A 17,958-nucleotide genomic window follows, 5' to 3' on the forward strand; every position below is an offset into this window, starting at 1 on the left:
TCCATTCTGTGAATTGAACTGAAGAGCAAGCCTCTGATGAATGCTTACTGCTGGGAGGCACCTGATCTAGTTGTGAACTCATCAGTCCAGTAACTAAGGGTGCAAACTGGTGAACGTATAGGTACCATCGATTCTCTTTAGTTTAACTAATAATACTACTTTTCTCAAATTAAACAAAATTTTAGAAAATTAAGGTAATTAATTGAACTAAAAAGGGCTGACGGATACCCCTTAGGTTAATTAACTTACATCTCTACCATCCTAAATTACTGTACATGAAGTATGCAAGTCTCATGAGCGCACTCGACCATGGATCCGGTACATCTGTGGCATTTACAGAGTTACAGTAACTGCACAGCACAGAATGCAAGAAGCTCGCATCTTTATATATATAGTCACAAGTGATTCATTCCTCTTCGGTCACATATCTACCGGTCCGACAGAAGGGACTCATTTCATTCGCTAGTAAACTGTAACAGCATGTGAGGATGCAACTATTTCATGGGCAGGAGTTGCTTCAAGACTGGGAAGACATATCTACCGGTCCGACAGAAAGGACTCATTGCTTGCATGCTTTCTACGAGCAGCAGTTCCAGCAGCCAAAGGAAGCCGGCACCCGGCCGGTCCTCCTGATGTGCTCCGCCTGTTCGGCCGTCCTTGCAGCCGCACGGTTCCTTTTCAACTCCGCGGTGGCACGCTTCTCGTCTGCATTGTGCCTAGCCGATGCGAGCTGGGTCATCAGCTTGTCTTGCGCACGGGCACGCATCCTCTCCACCTCAACCTTGAGTAGCAGAAACCATGAAAAAATCATTAATATAGGCAATGGAACTTCGGTTTTATATATTTTGAGCCTCAACATATCTGGTAAGCCGAACAGAATAATAGGACTGGCACTAACAACTACTTGAGTAAGCTAGCAAACCTACTATGACATACCAGATTACCAGAATGAAACAAAACGTACTAGATTCGCTATGTTGTATCCGAATGAAAGGAAAAACATGCAAACACCAAGTAATAAACATTATGTTTATGCAATTAAGGTGCTATTCTACTTATTGTCTTGAGTGGTACTACTCTTATATTCTACAACTTGTTAGAGGCATAGCACTAGATCCCGTTGCATAGAGACTAAATGACAGCAACAATTAGATTAGGTATGCTAATAAATAGCAGTATGCTAAGCAAATTGAAGAATAACCCTCAAGGATGATGATATGTACTGAATTAAGTTAAATGAAAAATTGAGGAGGTGATCAGCAGCGAACTTCCCAACAACTATGTTAGTTCAAAGCTTTTTTCCCGTGTGTCTGATACGATCACACATGTCTACACCATGATGCACACTACTAACATAATACATTTGTTAACATCTGAAAAGGCTTTCCATATGCATGTACATTTCGCAAATAGTTTGATAAAAAAAGAATAAAACAAGTCCGCTAAAGATTTCAAAAGGATCCATATGTTATATAAATTACGATAATAAGAGCTTGAATATCCTATCAAAACTGCTTAACAGCACATAGACATAAAACATGATCTTACATGAATATATAACTAGTTCAGAAGAAAGAGCACCATTCATCATGTATGAGTAAAGCACATAATAGCATGAAGATGAAATAAGTATTGCTCTCAGATGTTTTACTATAGTTGGCCCCAGAACAGCAAGGTTCTGCTCCCTAACTACCACTGGACACATCACAAAACCAGGCATGAAGCTAAGATAACATCTAGATATAGAACCTGACAAACTTCCTCTGAAACTCAACTAATGTTCCTGGACTAGACTACTGTACAGATTTATTGTTACTGAATGAAACAAAATTCCTGCATAAAATTGAAATTTACCAAGCTGCAGACAACTAGAGCAGGAATTAATGAACCATCAAATTCTACAGCTCCAACCAGTACATCATCACCAATTCAGCAATCCAAGCTACTAGGTAGCGTACAGAGAGAACAAGGTCCCAAACTCGGTATAAAGATTATGACCAGAGAATCACAAACCAAAAGACTCAACCACTACCTAGATCAGCAAGATTACGAGAGTCAAAACAAGTTCTATCTATTGTACTCAGTTTCACACCCAGTTTTTCAGTGCATAATATCATCATCATCGAGCAGTAAATCAAAATAACCCCACTGTTCAGATCAAGGAGATAAAACTCACAGAAAGACTCGTTGGAACGAGCTGACAATCGAGGAAAGCCACGGCTCTACAGCCACTATCCTAGAAATCCAATCACTCGCCAGTTGCCACCGACAAGAGGGAAAACGGAGATACAAAGCCTCACCGCACCGTATCAGCGCGTGCGGGCGAGCCTCAGCGCTCACAGCTCCGACCAGATCCAACACAGGTCCTCCTTCACCAATTCCTCTAATCACAGAACCACCAAGGCAAAGACCTGAGCTGCTCTCAGCTCGACCTCAGAGGTGGTGATTCAAAGCCGAAAAAGGGGATCAAAGAGGAACCAACCAGATGGAGAGGATGGAAGAAGGTTTTCTATATATATACCAGGGAGAGGGAAGCAGGCTAGAAATAGGCACGACGACCACACCATCCAACCTCACGACCCCGCGGGAATCGGAGGTGGTTGCGCCGCCGCCTCACCACCGGTCGCCGCCTGCTCTCTCCCTCTCATCCATTCGCATTTTCCCCTCTGCTTTGCCCTAGCAGCCGGATGCCCCTTTCTCCCTCACCGAATGGGCTTGGGCCCCAAGAAGGTGAATGAGCCACCGAACCGCAAAAGAATAAAGCCCAGGAAAACATTAAAATTCTCATTTATCTCAACACCATAGCCATACTTACACTAGACTAGGAACCAACTCGCTTACCTCAATTTTTCTCATTTCAGCTTCGATTTTGGCTTTCTGGTGATCTTCCCATGCTTGGATCTTGATCTCTTCTCGTTTAAACCTGGACAGTTAGAGGCACAACATAGTAAGTCACCAAGCACCCAGAGAAGTTAGCATCACAGAGAAATACACCAAGATATAAGCACCTTGCTAGATATTTGGCCTTCTCTGCCTCCTCCCATGCAGCTGCACGGATTTCAGTGATGTTCTGTGTAGATTGGTCCATCGGCACTTTTTTCAGTGAAACTGATGCATCCTTTTCCTCCTCCTTCTTGCTTGCCCATGCTGCTATATTGGTCTTACCCAGCTGGGTGCCAAGAAGCATTATCTCTCTCCTAGTTTTTGTTTGCAGTTCCTGTTCGCTTAATTCCACATTGCTACATTCTCCATGGCTGATAACAGCACCAATTGCATTGGGACCTAATGTCCTTCGTGGAGTAGTTGGCCTAGAACAATTTGGACTTGTTGCTCTAACCGGTGTTCCTGTCCGGGATGGTTCTTGGCTTGCAATAGGAGTCATTTCAGTGCCCATATCCCTCATTGACACTGACCGAACTGTTGATGGAGGAGGTATGCATGCTGTTGCACTCTGAAGTGTGGTGGATGAATCAAGGCGACTAAAAGTAACTGCACATATGATATTTTTATGTATCATGAGTTTGCTTATTTTCCCATTAGAAGAGATGCAAATATATAGACAACACTGTTAGTTTTTGAAATTAAAGAGTTCAATCCTTACCAGCTGAATCAGCTATCGTACTTTCTGCAGCAAGTTCACTCTTTGAGCAAGGCTCCACTTCTGGACAGGGATCCGGCAGGGCCCAATTCACTGCTTTCTGCCACCCAATTTCTCTCTTCTCTTGACTTGGATCAATCCTCTTAGTATCTATCTCCTCTGTGGCCTCCAGCACAACCTTCGTTGCCGGCAGTCTTGCACCACCAGAGCTAGGTTTCTCCATCTTCCTAGCTAGCACCCCACAAGCCCTGCTAGGACGATTTGTTGTCGGGCTGGCAATCCATTTTTGGGCATCATCCCACTTTGATGGGGCAGGCTTTGAGAATGGAGGAACGACTGATGCCGCCGTCGAACGAGCAGAGGCCCCTCGCTCCTTGTGGAACTCAAAGTTCGAAGCCACACTCTCTGAGTCACATGAGTCCTCTTCAGGCACCCTGGCCCTTGAACCCATGGAGTGGGAGTCTCGCGATCGGTGCCCACTTCCTGTGTCCAGTGAGGATGAAGATTCAGAGATAGTGCTGACCACATCCACGTCCTTGTATTCCTCGCACATGGCACCTCCTCCTACATCAGAAGACAGTCATAGTTTCACAGTCTGAAATCAACTGAAGATTCAAGCAATCTGGCACACTTTTAATTCAGCTAAACAAGCATATGACCTATCATACTCCCAACTGAAATTCAGTAATTTAGGCGAACAAACACAAGATTGTTGGACCCATATGGGCCCATAACCCCATTACATAACGAATAAAATTCAACAATGACTAAAACATGGCCACAACTAGTCAACCACAGTTAGGAGATGTGAGACTGGCATTTGACCCTTGCTTACAACCGCATCAGCCAGTCACAAAAAAAATAATAACCAGACACCTTCCCCAGAGTTAATAAAGCACGAAAAGATTCTCCTTTCCCCTTTGAGCATATAACTACATTTGATAGTAAACGATGATTCTCTATATATCCATCTTTCAGCAACAAATGCAAAGGTTAAACTTCAGGACAAATACCAAGCTCCCTAAATTTTCAGGCAAAAAATGATGACCAAAATCACCATGCTTAGAAGTAAGATGAAACAGTTGAAGCACCAAAATTTTACCCCGCATTCACTACCAAATGAAATGGTCCAAATCAAGCAATGCAGCAGCCAGAAGCTCCCAAAAGATACCAGCTTGGCACAGATAGAATCCAACAAACCCCGTCCCCATCAAGCAAACAATCGAAATACTAACAAGAGCATTATAATATGAGAGGGGAAAGGGAGGAGGGAGGAATGTTCACTGCGCGCATCGGAGTCGGCGTCGGATCTGACGGATGCCTTGGGCACGGTGTCGTACTCCTCCCCACCGTCCTCCTCAGCGTCCTGCCCCTTGCGCCGCTTCTCCACCCCGAGCAGCATCGCGCGCAGCCGCTTCGGCGAGAACCCGCCGCCCTGCTAGTGACCCCCCCCCCCCCACCCCAAACACACACAGTGTAAGCAGCAGCTGCAGCAGCGAACCGAACAGACGAGCTAGCAGAATCCGAAGAGCAGCGAAGTGAGGGGTGTGCACCTGGGTGGGGAACGGCTTCTCGATGCGCTCGTACTCCATGGCGTCGGCGCGCCGGTGCCGGAGATCTGCGGCCGCGGCGGCGCGGCCTGCGGCTGCCTGTGTGGGTGGTGGCCTAGCTGAGCTGATGTGTGGGAGTGCGGGAAGAGAGAGAGTGATGATGAGGTGAGTTAAAAGTTTGGCTCGGGAGCGTCAAGTATGTGTACTTTTGACTGCCTTTTGATGGACTCCGGGATGACACTTTTGGGCTCTCGTTTTTCCGCAATTTACAATAAATGCCACTGGCCGGTGGCTATCTTCCCATGCTGCAGTTCTCGAGAACACAAGAGGGCAAGATAGTAAATGGAGGGGGTGTACGGGATGAGGTGAGGTGGCGTTTGGATCCTTGTAATTATGAGCAGGGAAAGAGAAATGAGGAATATGATAAGTTTAATTACTTGTTTGATGAGAAAAAAATGGATATGAGAAGGTTTTAGAAAAGGAAAATAGGTATTTCATATTTTACTCGTCCAAACTCACCAGAGGAGGTGGGTTTAGACATAGAAATAGGGGATGGACTTTGCATGCCTATCCGTTGGAGTTGGAGAGATTCGGATGCTGGTCCATGTAGGCTCCTGGCAACGTCCGAAGTTAGCTCCCAAGCGATGCCTTCTATTGGCGTGCTCGCTACCCGCCGCCTCGCGAATCGACCCCACCGTTTGCTACGATTCACGTTCTATGCCACCCATTGAAGGTGGTTCTCGCCCATGACACCCAGGCGCTTGACGATGTGCACCCTCATCATGCGGGCACCTACGCTTTATTGGGTGAAGGATGCTCGTAGCACGCGACAAATCCCCAAAGTTACGTGCCTGCATGAAGGATGCTAGCCAATGTGAGCTATCTGCCTACTTTTCCTATAGATATAATGGTTGTTGGCTACTAGCTTTTTCTCTTTTTTTAGAGAGAGTTTTCCTTTTCTTCTTTATTCTTTATCATTAGGTCCTAGCATGATAATAGAAACACGGAATTTTGGAATGCTAAAATACATTATGTTTTTACTTGTTAATGCTAATAAAGAAAAAATCATTATTTTGTTATTTGTTTTTTCAACATGGGTATTTTGGTCATAAAAAGTCATTTGGGGGCTGTTTGTTTGTTACTCTAGTGTGCCCAATATGGTCAATCCAAAATTTGATAGATTTGGCCAAATTTAGCCACCGGTTAGTTGGGTGCAAAAATTTGGCTTGACACCCCCTCTTATTTAGCCACCTAATTCATTTGGAGGCCAATGTTGGCCAATACCTTGGTCACCAAATTGGTGGCCCAGATTTTTGTATGCCAAACTTTGGCTTGGCCACCTCATGACAAATTTGTGTTTACACCAAACAACCCTTGGTCGTTTAATAAGGGGAATGCTATGCACACGACCGATTGTACGACCGTTGTACGGCTCCACATAGCCAACATCGGTCTATATAAGTGAAGTGTTAATGACCTAACGTGATGTGTGATTTTACCTGCAAGCGACAGGATAGTGCAACTAGTTCTCTCAAGAGTATAAAGGTTATCCAACCTAATGAGCTAAAGAAAAGTTGGTCGTTTACGAAAGAACTATATCACTATTACTAATATAGTTGCAAATAAAATGTAAAGATGTGCGGAGGTGATATAATTAAATAAGTAAATGATGGAAATAAATGAAGTATGAAAAATCAAGTGAAGAAGTGTCTTGGTTTGTATGTGATGAGCCATTAACAATAGTTGATGTGTCTTGTACTTAGTTAGAATGTGTTTTTGGATGCTTATTCTTGTTCATGTCTAACTCGAGTTGACGGTATTTGAAATTGGCAAATTCTTCTCCGTACACAGAAAAATTACATACACCGCATGTTCCGGTGTTCACCGTAAGTTTCAGTGTGGGTAGTGTATACTCGTTGGACTATTTTTGTAGAGAGTAATTTTTTGGGTAAAATTAGAGATCATTGCATCGGAAAGTCCAGTGAGTATGGTGGCTACAACGGAGGGTATCACCGGAGTATTTTTAGTGCTGAAGTAGAAATAAAAGCAAACACCCGATGGTCCGGTGATGGACTTTGAGAGCGATAGAGTATTTTTTGTAGAAAGGAGATTTTTTATGCCAAGTTTGATTATGTACGCCGGATAGTTCGGTGCTGAGATTGTGAACATCGGAGAATGCACCAGACCTTTTATTGTAGAGAGGTTGTAGAAGGTGGTTCAGTGGATTGGTACACACTGGATTTTCTGACGATGGACATGAGATCACTGGAAACTTTCACCAGAGCTTTTCTTGCAGAGAGAAAAATTTTCTTGTAACAGATAGTGTTACACTCACCGGATGGTCCGGTGTTCAGGAGTAGAACACATCGAACATCTGGTGTTCATGTTTTCTACAGGACGTGCTCTGAGTTAAAGTTTTTGATTTTATGCTAACCTGAAGATGTTTTGGAGTATGGAGAAATGTGTTTGCTTGTTTTAAGGTGTGTATATGACGCATGCAACTTGGTGGTCGACGACGGGTGATCGAGGCTAAGCGAATGCTTGATGCCGGACGATTAAGGAGGGTTGGGCAGAGTCAAGGGCGATCCTAGCTGTATACATTAAGGTCAAGCAAAGCATAAAATAGATGATTAAGATAACGTGTTGACAAAGTCAAGCGAAAGAAATGCTGATGCAAGTGACAAGGCGACTCGATGGATCGGAAGCGAGAGAGACTTGTCGGTGATTAAGATCGCAAGACAGAGGACACATGTCATCATCGGAGCGCTTGCTTCAGGTGGAAGCAAGTGGCGGCTAGTCACGCTTTGATAAGCGTGCTAGGGTTTCGCGGTTTGGCTTCAAAACCATGAGAGGACTAAAGGAGTATGTAACACCATCGTGAAGCTTGTGTTGAGGCAAAGCTAAGTCGTAAATGCGTTACGGCCGTCTGATGAATGGAGAAGAAAATAGACTAAAATTCTCTCGGTGGTACGTAGAAGTGCACTACAAGAGAGGGTTATTTTGAAGAAAAAAAACTAGAAAACTTAGGGGTCAAATTTCCTAGACCTATAAATAGAGGGGTAGGGCAATGTAAGAGGATGAACCAGTCATTTGAGCCTCAATGGACTAAAATTGTCTTGGTAGTAGGTAGAAGTGTACTACAAGAGATGTTTATTTTGAAAAAAAATAGAAAACTTGGGGGTCAAATTTCTTAGGCCTGTAAATAGAGGGGTAGGGCAATGAAAGAGGATGAACCAGCCATTTGAGCCCCTTGTACCACCCATATGAGAGCATTGTGCTAGTGTTTTAGAAGAGAGGAGGATATGTGCTTATCCTATGTAATATGTGAGAGTTTTGTGAGGAAAATCTTTGTAATCCGCTGAAAATAGGGTGACCTCTTTGAGTAATGAGGTTTATTTTGTTTCATATGCTTGAGTTCCCCTCCTTCTAGTTTTTCTCTTTTGGTTCCCTTGCCTTAGTGTGCAAGTTTTTCTTCTTTGGTGTTGATGTTCGTTTTTCCTTTTGAGCTGAAATTTTAACACCTCGGGAGGTTGTTCTTCTTGATGCTAAAGGCATAAAATTCATATACATATGCATATATGATAGAGTCTTGAATTCTCTTGCCTTGATACCATCATCTTGGAGACTTTCTTCACCAGGTGTTCATCTCTTATTTCTTAAGTGATCTTTTCTCGAGATTCAACTTTTGTGTAAGGATGAGTCATGGATTGGTTTGCTAAGGAACCTAGTGTTCGATTCCAACCATAAGACTCACTTTTTGTTGAATCTTCTAGTTTGTTTTTCGATTTTTCTTTGGAGTTTCCAGAATTTCTAGGTAGGTGTTATTTTTTTGCTGCGTATTTATGTTGTGTTCTGTTGCGATTTTCTTGTAGAGGTATGTTGGGTGTTCAAATAGGAGAAGATCATCAATTTGGAAAGAAATTTGTTGAGGCGCCTATTCACCTCCTTCTAGTCGTCATTCTCGATCCTACAAAGTAAGAACAATAGCAATAAAGTAAATGTTGAAAATAAAAATACGGTGATGCGATAATAATGAAAATAGGGTTTTGGAGATTTCAGATCATGGATAGGTGTAGATAGTTGTAAACAAAATATAGGTGAATATGTTACTAGTCTCATATTATAATTATAGTCATGTTACCCTTAAACACCATTCCACCCTTTGCTAGGCTCATAATGGCTCTGGCTTACACCCATTACTCCACGATCTGGACGAGCAAACGAGTATTAAGATGTTAATCAGATTATCACACTAAGCTTTATAGCAACATGTTGTTCCTCAGATCGTGAAGGATCACCAACGTCCTCCGGGCCTGCCATTCACCGAGTTCTTCTGGATCATCGACACAAAAAGTGATTGTTCTTGCACATCGGGATAGTAATAATAATATAATTCATAGATCATTATACCCGGGCGCCCCTTGGAGACATCAAGCATTAAACACAACAGACGTAATCAACAATCAATCAACAAAACTAATTATTCACCATTAAGAAATGAAGCAATCAATATTCTCTCCACCATAGCCAATTCCCTACATCTCCATAGCCCTAAAAGTACTACTCGCTTATAAAGGGATCGATGCAAATCATAAATAAATAAATAAAATAAAAAATTTCCCTTGGATTACCAATAGAAATGTGCATGAAACAAATAATCCCAAATTCTTTCAATACAAATGGATCAAGAGATCGAATTGCAATGTATTTCAATCTTGACTATCTAACTAATGATCCTTCAGAAGCTGTCTAAGACGCAAGCAAAGGTTGATTTGCATCACCCCTAATACCCTATACTCTCTTCTGATCTCCTAACTTGTCTCCCTTTTCATAGAAGTCAATCTGTTTGATGAGACGATGCTTATGGAGAGTGGTACCTATACCTTAAGTTTTAGAATTATTTACTCAACAAATATCTTTTCGCTCATTAAATGATTAGAATTAATGTAAAAAATGTCAAGTTATCACTCAGTATGCTAATGAGCCATGGACACACGTGAATCGTACGAATGTGTTGAATGTATAGTATTTATTAAACTAACACTACTATACATGGAATAGCTATAGAAAATCCAGTACACATGCATACTCTCTAATCTGATCTCAAGGTGACAACATGCAGCTAAGTTTAGTAATATTTTAGCTTGGTGTGGACAAGGATAAACTTATATTATGGATGTACAGATGTGTATCGACCTAATAGGTAAGGGGTGTCTTACCTGACGAACCTCACATTATCACGTGTCAACCGGCAGGCTAATGCCCTCAAGACCACAACCTCACCTTGCGACCAAGACAGGGCTCCCGCGACCAGTCCCCTGGTCGAGAACAAAACCCTACGATCAGTCCCCTGCTGGTCGCAGTGTAAATACTCACATAACCAGTCAAATTATATTTAATGTCATTCACTGAAATGTTTTCCTTCCACAGACACTCCCTTTTGACGAGAAAGATCATGGGCAAGCATGGTGATGCAGTGACCCGTCCAATGCTACGGGATGGCCTCACAGACGAGTGTGATGACATTCGGTGATGGGACAGGGCATGCAGGACGACTAGAGCAGGACGTGCGTGCCTATCCTTCGTCATGATGAACTAGGGGTAGTTAGCTTTGTCAGGTGTAGATCTGTCACAGAGTTTAGCACGATCCATTTGTATGTGCATATTTTCTCCTGTTATATAAAGAGAGAGGACCCAGCTTGTAGGACAGTAAAAGACACATTCTATAACAAGTTCATCTAATTTATAAGAAAATACATATGACGTAGGGTTATTATTCTGTGAAAGGCCTGAAACTGGATAAATTTCTGTGTTCTTGTGTCCCTTCGATCCAACTGCAAGAAACGTAGACCAACGCACCCATCGATAGGTATACCTCGGATTCATTATCAGAGATTATCCCGCGACATTGTGCACCCAATAATTTTTTCAAATAAAAATTAAAATTAGTAGATATAATACATCAATATACTTATAATTGGTTCTGATCATGTATAATCAGCACAAAATTGCTAAATAGCCCAGGCCTTCTGAACCAAGCTATACTCTCCTCACCCTTCCCGTATTGGGTCGGCATGCTCCCTCTCATTGGTTGTTGGTCCAAGTGTAGGACTACGTACGCATGGAGTCATGGTGTTGACACCTTCAATGCTCAAAGACGAGCGAACAGAATCATCGAAGTGTTCTCACCTCATCTATATATTCTATGCACATATCTTCTAATTGAAAATTGCACCTGCGGGAGTCAAATCGTGGCTGGAACTTGTCAACGCTTGTTGGAGGACTTGAAGATTACTTCAGTCATGCCCAGACGATCTTATTCCTATATATACTACATGCAGAAAAGATTCAATTTTGAAACATCTAAAACAATCTTATCAATCCAAACATGTTGCCTTAGCTAAATCAAACAAACATATTGTACTTTAGGCAAAGCCAAATTTTGATAAAAACTCACTATACATTCTCAAATACATACAATAATGCATAATCCAGTAGTGATCTCATTCATAATTTTTAGATATGAACTACAATGATTCAAAGTTATCAAAATGTTGATATTTTTAGATGATGTTTCTAGACAAAAGATATCTAAGCGAAAAAGAGATTAAATCATGATATGTCAATGATGCAATGACCAACCTAGGTTATAAGTTTTGGATATGATGCTACGACGGTTCTTATAGTGATGTGTCAATGATGCAACGACCAACCTAGGTTATAAGTTTTGGATATGATGCTACGACGGTTCTTATAGTGATGTGTCAATGATGCAACGACCAACCTAGGTTATAAGTTTTGGATATGACGCTACGACGGTTCTTATAGTGATGTGTCCGCCACTAGGTGTGGAGACAGAGCTGACATCTTAGCGGAGATCGACAACTGTTGCTTGTCATATGTAGCACTATGTATGTATAAGACTTTATATATAATTAATTACCAGGAGCATTAGTTCAACCAGTAATAGTAATGAACTAAGAATGTTGATTCTAAGGCTTTAACATTTTGCCATTGTTTTTCGCTTTTAGATTTTTGCCGATGTACACTTTTCTCTTTTTTTAGAAAAAGCCAGGAGTTTTTATTCAACAATTGTGGAAGACCACAACTAAGCTTAGAAAGGAACTTGAGAAACTAGAATCTAAGGTTCGCTTCTATGGGAAGCTAGACCGTGTGCTATATGGGATCACTGTACTAGTCACTTTTGGCTTGCTATTGCTATGTACTTGCAAAGCATGGAGATTAACGGTCTGATGGAGGCGACCACCAGGCTCAGGGAGAGGGAGAGGGTTTAGCCGCACTATGCCAATGTGTTTTCCTGAATGTACCATGTCGTATTCATCGATTAACTACGCCATGTTTAAGAATATTGTCGCGTCTAATCACTCGGTCGGATCTCTGCGTATGTTATTGCTATTGCTATCATCCACCTAGTACTGGTCTCCTTATCGAACGCTAATATGTATTTGTCTAAATGACAATTTGGCTCATGTCATCTTGGTGTGATGTATTTCTATTGAACTTTGGCCCTCAGCGCTAATCTTACAGAACCCTCCCTAGTGTTACTAGATGCATCTTACCCTTGAATTATTGCTTATAAATTCTTCTGAGGTATTGTGGAGGTACAAATCCAGGATTATTTTGTTGTTGATGCTTAGGTGCACAATGATTAATTGAAGCTCATATTGAACTGCTGCCTTGCAACAGGAGGAGATACATGGGTGTGACACGGTGACATCCTTTTCAGAGAGGATTCAAATGTTTGAATTGAGTTGTTATATATACTGATATACTGTCTCATGTAGTCCTATAGGCAGGTTCATTCAGAGTTGCAAGCCTCGTTATATATATGGTTCCGACAGCGACGCTTAATTCTATGCTATTTTCTCCTCAATCGAGTTTGTCAGTTGTCGGACCGCCGTGATTACTGGGTGAGCCTCTGACAAAAAAGAAGAGAGAGAGAGAGAGAGAGAGAGAGAGAGAGAGAGAGAGAGAGAGAGAGAGAGCACGAGCTAGCTGTTAGACAATGCAGCATAATTAAGCGCTAGTTCATTCATTTGCAGATGAAGCGCGCTTCTACCTGCTTCTGACCTTGGAGCAACTCATCCAGACGTCGGTGGTTGTTGTAGCAGGCAACGCCGGCAGGACACAAGAAGCACCCCCAGCAGAACCCAGTGGGCCGGGCTGATGCTCCAGCTGCCCGTACCCGGCCCTCAGGACACCATCATCGCCTTCACCGCCGCTGCCGCTGCTCAAAGACAACCAAGAAACGATCCGTTTCGCCTGCACTGCGACAAACTTGAATCAGGTTGGGCGCCCTCGTTCATACAGCTAAAAATCAGCTTGTAGATTGTAAATTATAAGAAACTATATCGTAAAAATTTAATTGTAAAAAAATATATTGTAATTATAAAAGCTAATGAAAAATGAATTACTAAATTGTAACAATTTAACTATTTATTTTAGCTTATAGATTAAGATCATAATACAACTTTTACAATTCAGTTTTTTTTATAGCTTGCAAATTACGATTACAATTTAATTTTTACAATAAAAAAATAGAATCTAATTCCGACAATGCTATACATATATATATATACACACGCGGATTGTTACATTGTCAATTACTGTATGTCCGATCACACAATTGAATGTAGGAGTTAGGACTTAGAACGTCCTCCAGAACTTTTAGTTTCAGAATTGCAATCTTCTTCTCATCTCCAGCTACAGCTATTCACGCCGTGCTCTGTGGCAGCGATGGCGTCGAGCCACTCCACCACCTGCTGCGCCGTCGGCCGCGACTTGGGGTTCTCGCTCACGCAGGCGCACGCCACGTCCAGCATCCTGCCCGCCTCTTCCCGGTACCTCCTCTCGCCGACGCTCGCGTCGACCACCTCCTCAACCCTCGCCTCGCGCCGCATCCGCAGAGCCCACGACGTCACGTCCCGGCCGCCCCCCACGGGCCGCGCCATGTCCACCGGCCGCCGCCCCGTGACGAGCTCCAGCAGCACCACACCGAGGCTGTACACGTCGCCGCGGTAGGTAGCTACCGACGAGTGGCCGTACTCCGGCGGAATGTACCCGAGCGTGCCGACCAGGTCCGTCGTCACGTGCGTGTCGGTCGGAAGCACAAGCCTGGCCAAGCCGAAGTCGGCGAGCCGCGGCTCCAGGCGCGCGTCGAGGAGGATGTTGCTGGACTTGATGTCGCGGTGCAGGACGCGCGGCTCCGACGAGGCGTGCAGGTGTGCCAGTCCGCGCGCCGCGCCGCGAGCGATGCCGAGCCGCGCCGGCCACGGCAGCGCGGCGTCCTGCTGCTCGTGGAGCCAGTGGTCCAGGCTGCCGTTCTCCATGTACGGGTAGATGAGAAGGCGGTCCTTGCCGGCGCGGCAGTAGCCCTGCAGCGGCACCAGGTTCCGATGCCGGACGCGCGACAGAGTCTCTACCTCGGCACGGAACTCGCGCTCCATCTGCCAGAAATCACCGGAGAGCCGCTTCACCGCCAAGTCGCGCCCGTCGGGCAGCGTCGCGCGGTACACCATCCCGAAGCCGCCGCAACCAACGATGCGAGACTCGTCGAAGTTGCCCGTCGCCTTCATCACGTCCTCCAACGTGACCATCCGCTCACCGTCACTGTCGTCGGTTGGGAATAGCAGCACCAGCGTCGACTTCGCCACGGACTCGAGGTTGCCGCTGTCGTCGTCGGCCGCCACCCTGGCATTGTCCTCCTGCCGCTTCGACAACACCCGCCACGTCACAGCCGCGGCCACGGTGAGGAGCAGCGCCGTGCCGACGCCTATTGCTGCCACGACGCCGGCGTTACCGCTCCGCTCCTTGCGCCCGCCGCCGCCGCTATCCACGGTCTTCGGCGGGTCCCTCTGCGCGCACGGTGCGACGTGGATGCCGCACAGAAAGGGGTTCCCCTCGAAGTCCCCGCGCGAGAACGTCGAGAACTGCCCGCCGACGGGGACCTCGCCGGAGAGGTTGTTGTACGAGACGTCGAAGTGCGAGAGGAAGCTGAGTCGCGTCAGCGACGCCGGGATGGCGCCGGACAGCGCGTTGTGTGACATGTCGAGCGACTCGAGGCTCGTCATCCCCGACAGATCCGACGGGATGAACCCAGACAGCTTGTTCCAGCTCAGGTCAACGACGTGCACCCTGGTCAACGCCCCCAGCGCAGCCGGCACGCCACCGGTGAGGCCGTTGTGGCCGAGCACCAGCGACGGCGGGAAGCTGTTCACCTGGTTGTACTGCCGCCCCTTCACCGACGTGTTCCGGCGCATGAAGAACGGGAAGTCCAGCACCTGCGCCTCGTCGTCGCCGCCATGAATGCCGCCGGTAACGAGCCCCGGCATCCGCGTCAGGCTGCTCGGTATCTCCCCCTGGAGGGAATTGTTTGATATGTCGAGGTAGAAGAGGCGGTGAAACTCGCCTAGCCACGGCGGGATGGGGCCGGCGAGCCGGTTCCACGACAGGTCGAGCACTTTCAGCTTCCGAAGGCCGGCGATCCACGACGGTATCGCGCCGTGCAGCTCACAATTGGCGATGACAAGCACCTCAATGCTGGGGAAACCGGCGATGCCGGCGTCGTCCGATGGCATAGCTTCGTCGCCGTGGAAGTTCTTGGTGAGCACCAGGCTCGTCAGGTTGGGGAGACTCTGCAGCGTCCGCAGCGCCGACGAGACGTTGGAGAAGCTGTTGCCGGTGAGCGAGAGGAAGGACAGCGAGGAGAAGGTCGCGAAGGAAGTCGGTATCTCGCCTGTGAGCTTGTTCCGGCCGAGGTTGAGCGCGGTCATGCCCCTGCACTCTGGAAGGCTCGCCGGGATGGGGCCGGTGAAGTTGTTGACGCCGAGGTCGAGGTACACCAGGTTCTTGAGCGCGCGGAAGTCTAGGGCGATGTCGCCGACGAACGAGTTGTTCCGGAGGTTGAGAACGCGGAGACGGTGGCACCGCGAGAGCGTCGCGGGGAGCTTGCCGGACAGCGTGTTGCTAGGTGCCGAGAGCTCCTGGAGACCGGTGAGCGCGTCGAACACGTCGGGGAGCGGCCCGGAGAAGGCGTTGAAGGAGAGGTCGAGGCGGACGAGGCTGCTGAGGTTGCGCAAGCGAGGCGACAAGTCGCCGGAGAGCGAGTTGGTGTGGAGGCTGAGGAACTGTAACGACGTGATGCCGAAGAGGTCGTCGGGGAGAGTGCCGTCGATGCCGTTGCCATCAAGCGAGAGCTCGGCAAGCGACCGGCATTGCCCGAACCCCACGGGGAACGCGCCGGAGAGCCTGTTCATCGAGAGCCGCAGGACGTGCACCCCCGGAGACTCGCCGCACACGGCAGCAGCGTCGACGGGCCCCTCGAAGTTGTTACCCGACACGTCGTACGCCGACAGGTTGCCGGTGCCAGGAAGCACCGGGTGGCTACCGTTGAACGCGTTGTACGAGACATTGAAGACGCGTATCGCCGGGAGCTCGATCACACCGGCGCCCACCGCGCCGGTGAGCGCGTTGGCGCTGACGTCGAGAACCTCGAGGCTCCGGAGGCGGAGGAGCCCCGCGGGTAGCGCACCACGGAGCGCGTTGCTCGAGAGGTTCAGCACGCGGAGCGCGGCGAGGCCGGCGAGCGACGCGGCCACCTCCCCCCTTAGCGTCCGGTTGGGCAGCACCAGCCCGACGACGACCGTGCCTCCCCCCGCCGCACCGCACACCACGCCGGGCCAATCGCAGCAGTTGTCCTCTTCGGGCGCGTTGGCCATCGGCCAGCCTTCGACCGCGGCACCAAGGGCGGCAGAGAAGCCGCGCAGTGCGCTGAGGTCGCCGGCGCCACAGCGCCGCTGCTGCGCGGCGCCGTTCTTGGACCGCGACAACGCGATGACAGACAGCAGCAGCAGTAGTATCGCCACTCTGCTCCCCATGTCTTGAGACAAGACAAAGTGGTTCGTGATCGATCAGCCGTTGGGAGCTAGCTAATGATAAACAAGCACCAAGAATTCACATCTTGGGATCACGTTCTAATCTGTGTTTGCTTGTGTTCATGAATCTTGCTTGCTTGTTCCCTTGCGAGAAGTAGTAGGAGAGAGAGTAGCTAGACTAGAGTTCAGAGAAGGAGAGAGAGAGAGAGAGAGAGAGTAGACTCGAGTCCAGAGAAGGGGAGAGAGAGAGAGGTTGTTTATTAGTCTGGTTTTGACCCTGTTGCTTAAGTTTAATATCGTGCCTCTGAGTTGTTCTAATTCCTCAGGTAAATGATTTTATAAAGGAGATGGCTTGATATGTGATCCATCTCTAAGAATTATATATATTTCGGTGTTGAGTGCTTGCTTTGATTTGGTTGGCAACTTTGGTTTCTTTAGTTGGCTCCTTTTGTCGGATATGATGCATCCTGGCAAGAAAATTGTTCTGTGTCCTCTTCTTTGCTTGTGTTTCCTATTAACAGTGGCCATTTTTTAGTCTAATGGGAGCTGCATTAGACCTCCTGTAGACGGTGATTAAGGGGACTAATGGCAGTCAACGGCTGTGGAGGACGACACGTGGCACTTGGAGCCTAGAGGGGAAGGCATGTTGGGTTGTGTTTCGGTTGGAGTGGCAGCAACGAGCCAACGACCGGAGGATGCTGTAAAAGTCAACATCGAAATGATCAGATGAGGACACCGTAGCTACTATTGTAAGCAACTCTATGTACCGCTACTAGCGATTCTTCATCTCGACTAGATTACATATGCTTGTGTGAATTTCATCCTATGATCTCATTGACCGTCAGCCTCTTCCGTGCATACCCATTGACCTGTCGGCGGCCATCCCATCTGTCTCCTCAGACTACGCACCTGAGGT

At 46.7% G+C, this 17,958-nt stretch overlaps 2 protein-coding genes across 3 annotated transcripts; both read right to left on the reverse strand.

Annotated features, from left to right (window-relative positions):
* Positions 1-365: 365 nt before the first annotated feature.
* LOC133922832 (uncharacterized) lies at positions 366-5,328 on the reverse strand. 2 transcript variants are annotated; one of them, XM_062368334.1, is made up of 6 exons: positions 5,152-5,328; positions 4,883-5,033; positions 3,602-4,162; positions 3,009-3,489; positions 2,842-2,923; positions 366-781 (listed from the first exon to the last, which is right to left on the reverse strand). In XM_062368334.1, the coding sequence occupies exons 1-6, from the start codon at positions 5,188-5,190 to the stop codon at positions 578-580; spliced, it is 1,518 nt and encodes a 505-aa protein (XP_062224318.1). In that variant the 5' UTR covers positions 5,191-5,328; the 3' UTR covers positions 366-577. The 2 variants fall into 2 exon arrangements, with proteins under 2 accessions (XP_062224318.1, XP_062224317.1); XM_062368333.1 differs by having other exon boundaries at positions 4,883-5,036.
* Positions 5,329-13,787: 8,459 nt separating this feature from the next.
* Positions 13,788-17,237, reverse strand: LOC133920732 (phytosulfokine receptor 1-like). Its single transcript, XM_062365326.1, has one exon. It carries the CDS (start codon positions 17,043-17,045, stop codon positions 13,863-13,865), a length of 3,183 nt encoding a protein of 1,060 aa, XP_062221310.1. The 5' UTR covers positions 17,046-17,237; the 3' UTR covers positions 13,788-13,862.
* Positions 17,238-17,958: the final 721 nt, after the last annotated feature.

Source organism: Phragmites australis, chromosome 6 (genome assembly GCF_958298935.1).
Source record: "Phragmites australis chromosome 6, lpPhrAust1.1, whole genome shotgun sequence".
Taxonomy (NCBI): Eukaryota; Viridiplantae; Streptophyta; class Magnoliopsida; order Poales; family Poaceae; genus Phragmites; species Phragmites australis.

Excerpts from the sequence above, each read along its gene's own strand:
- LOC133922832 (XM_062368333.1), bottom strand. The coding sequence starts at position 5,190 with ATGGAGTACGAGCGCATCGAGAAGCCGTTCCCCACCCAG. Across the intron at positions 3,490-3,601 it reads TACGATAGCTGATTCAGCTG|TTACTTTTAGTCGCCTTGAT; the intron begins GTAAGGATTGAA and ends TCATATGTGCAG. Across the intron at positions 782-2,841 it reads CTGAAATGAGAAAAATTGAG|GTTGAGGTGGAGAGGATGCG; the intron begins GTAAGCGAGTTG and ends CTGCTACTCAAG.
- LOC133920732 (XM_062365326.1), bottom strand. The coding sequence starts at position 17,045 with ATGGGGAGCAGAGTGGCGATACTACTGCTGCTGCTGTCTGTCATCGCG.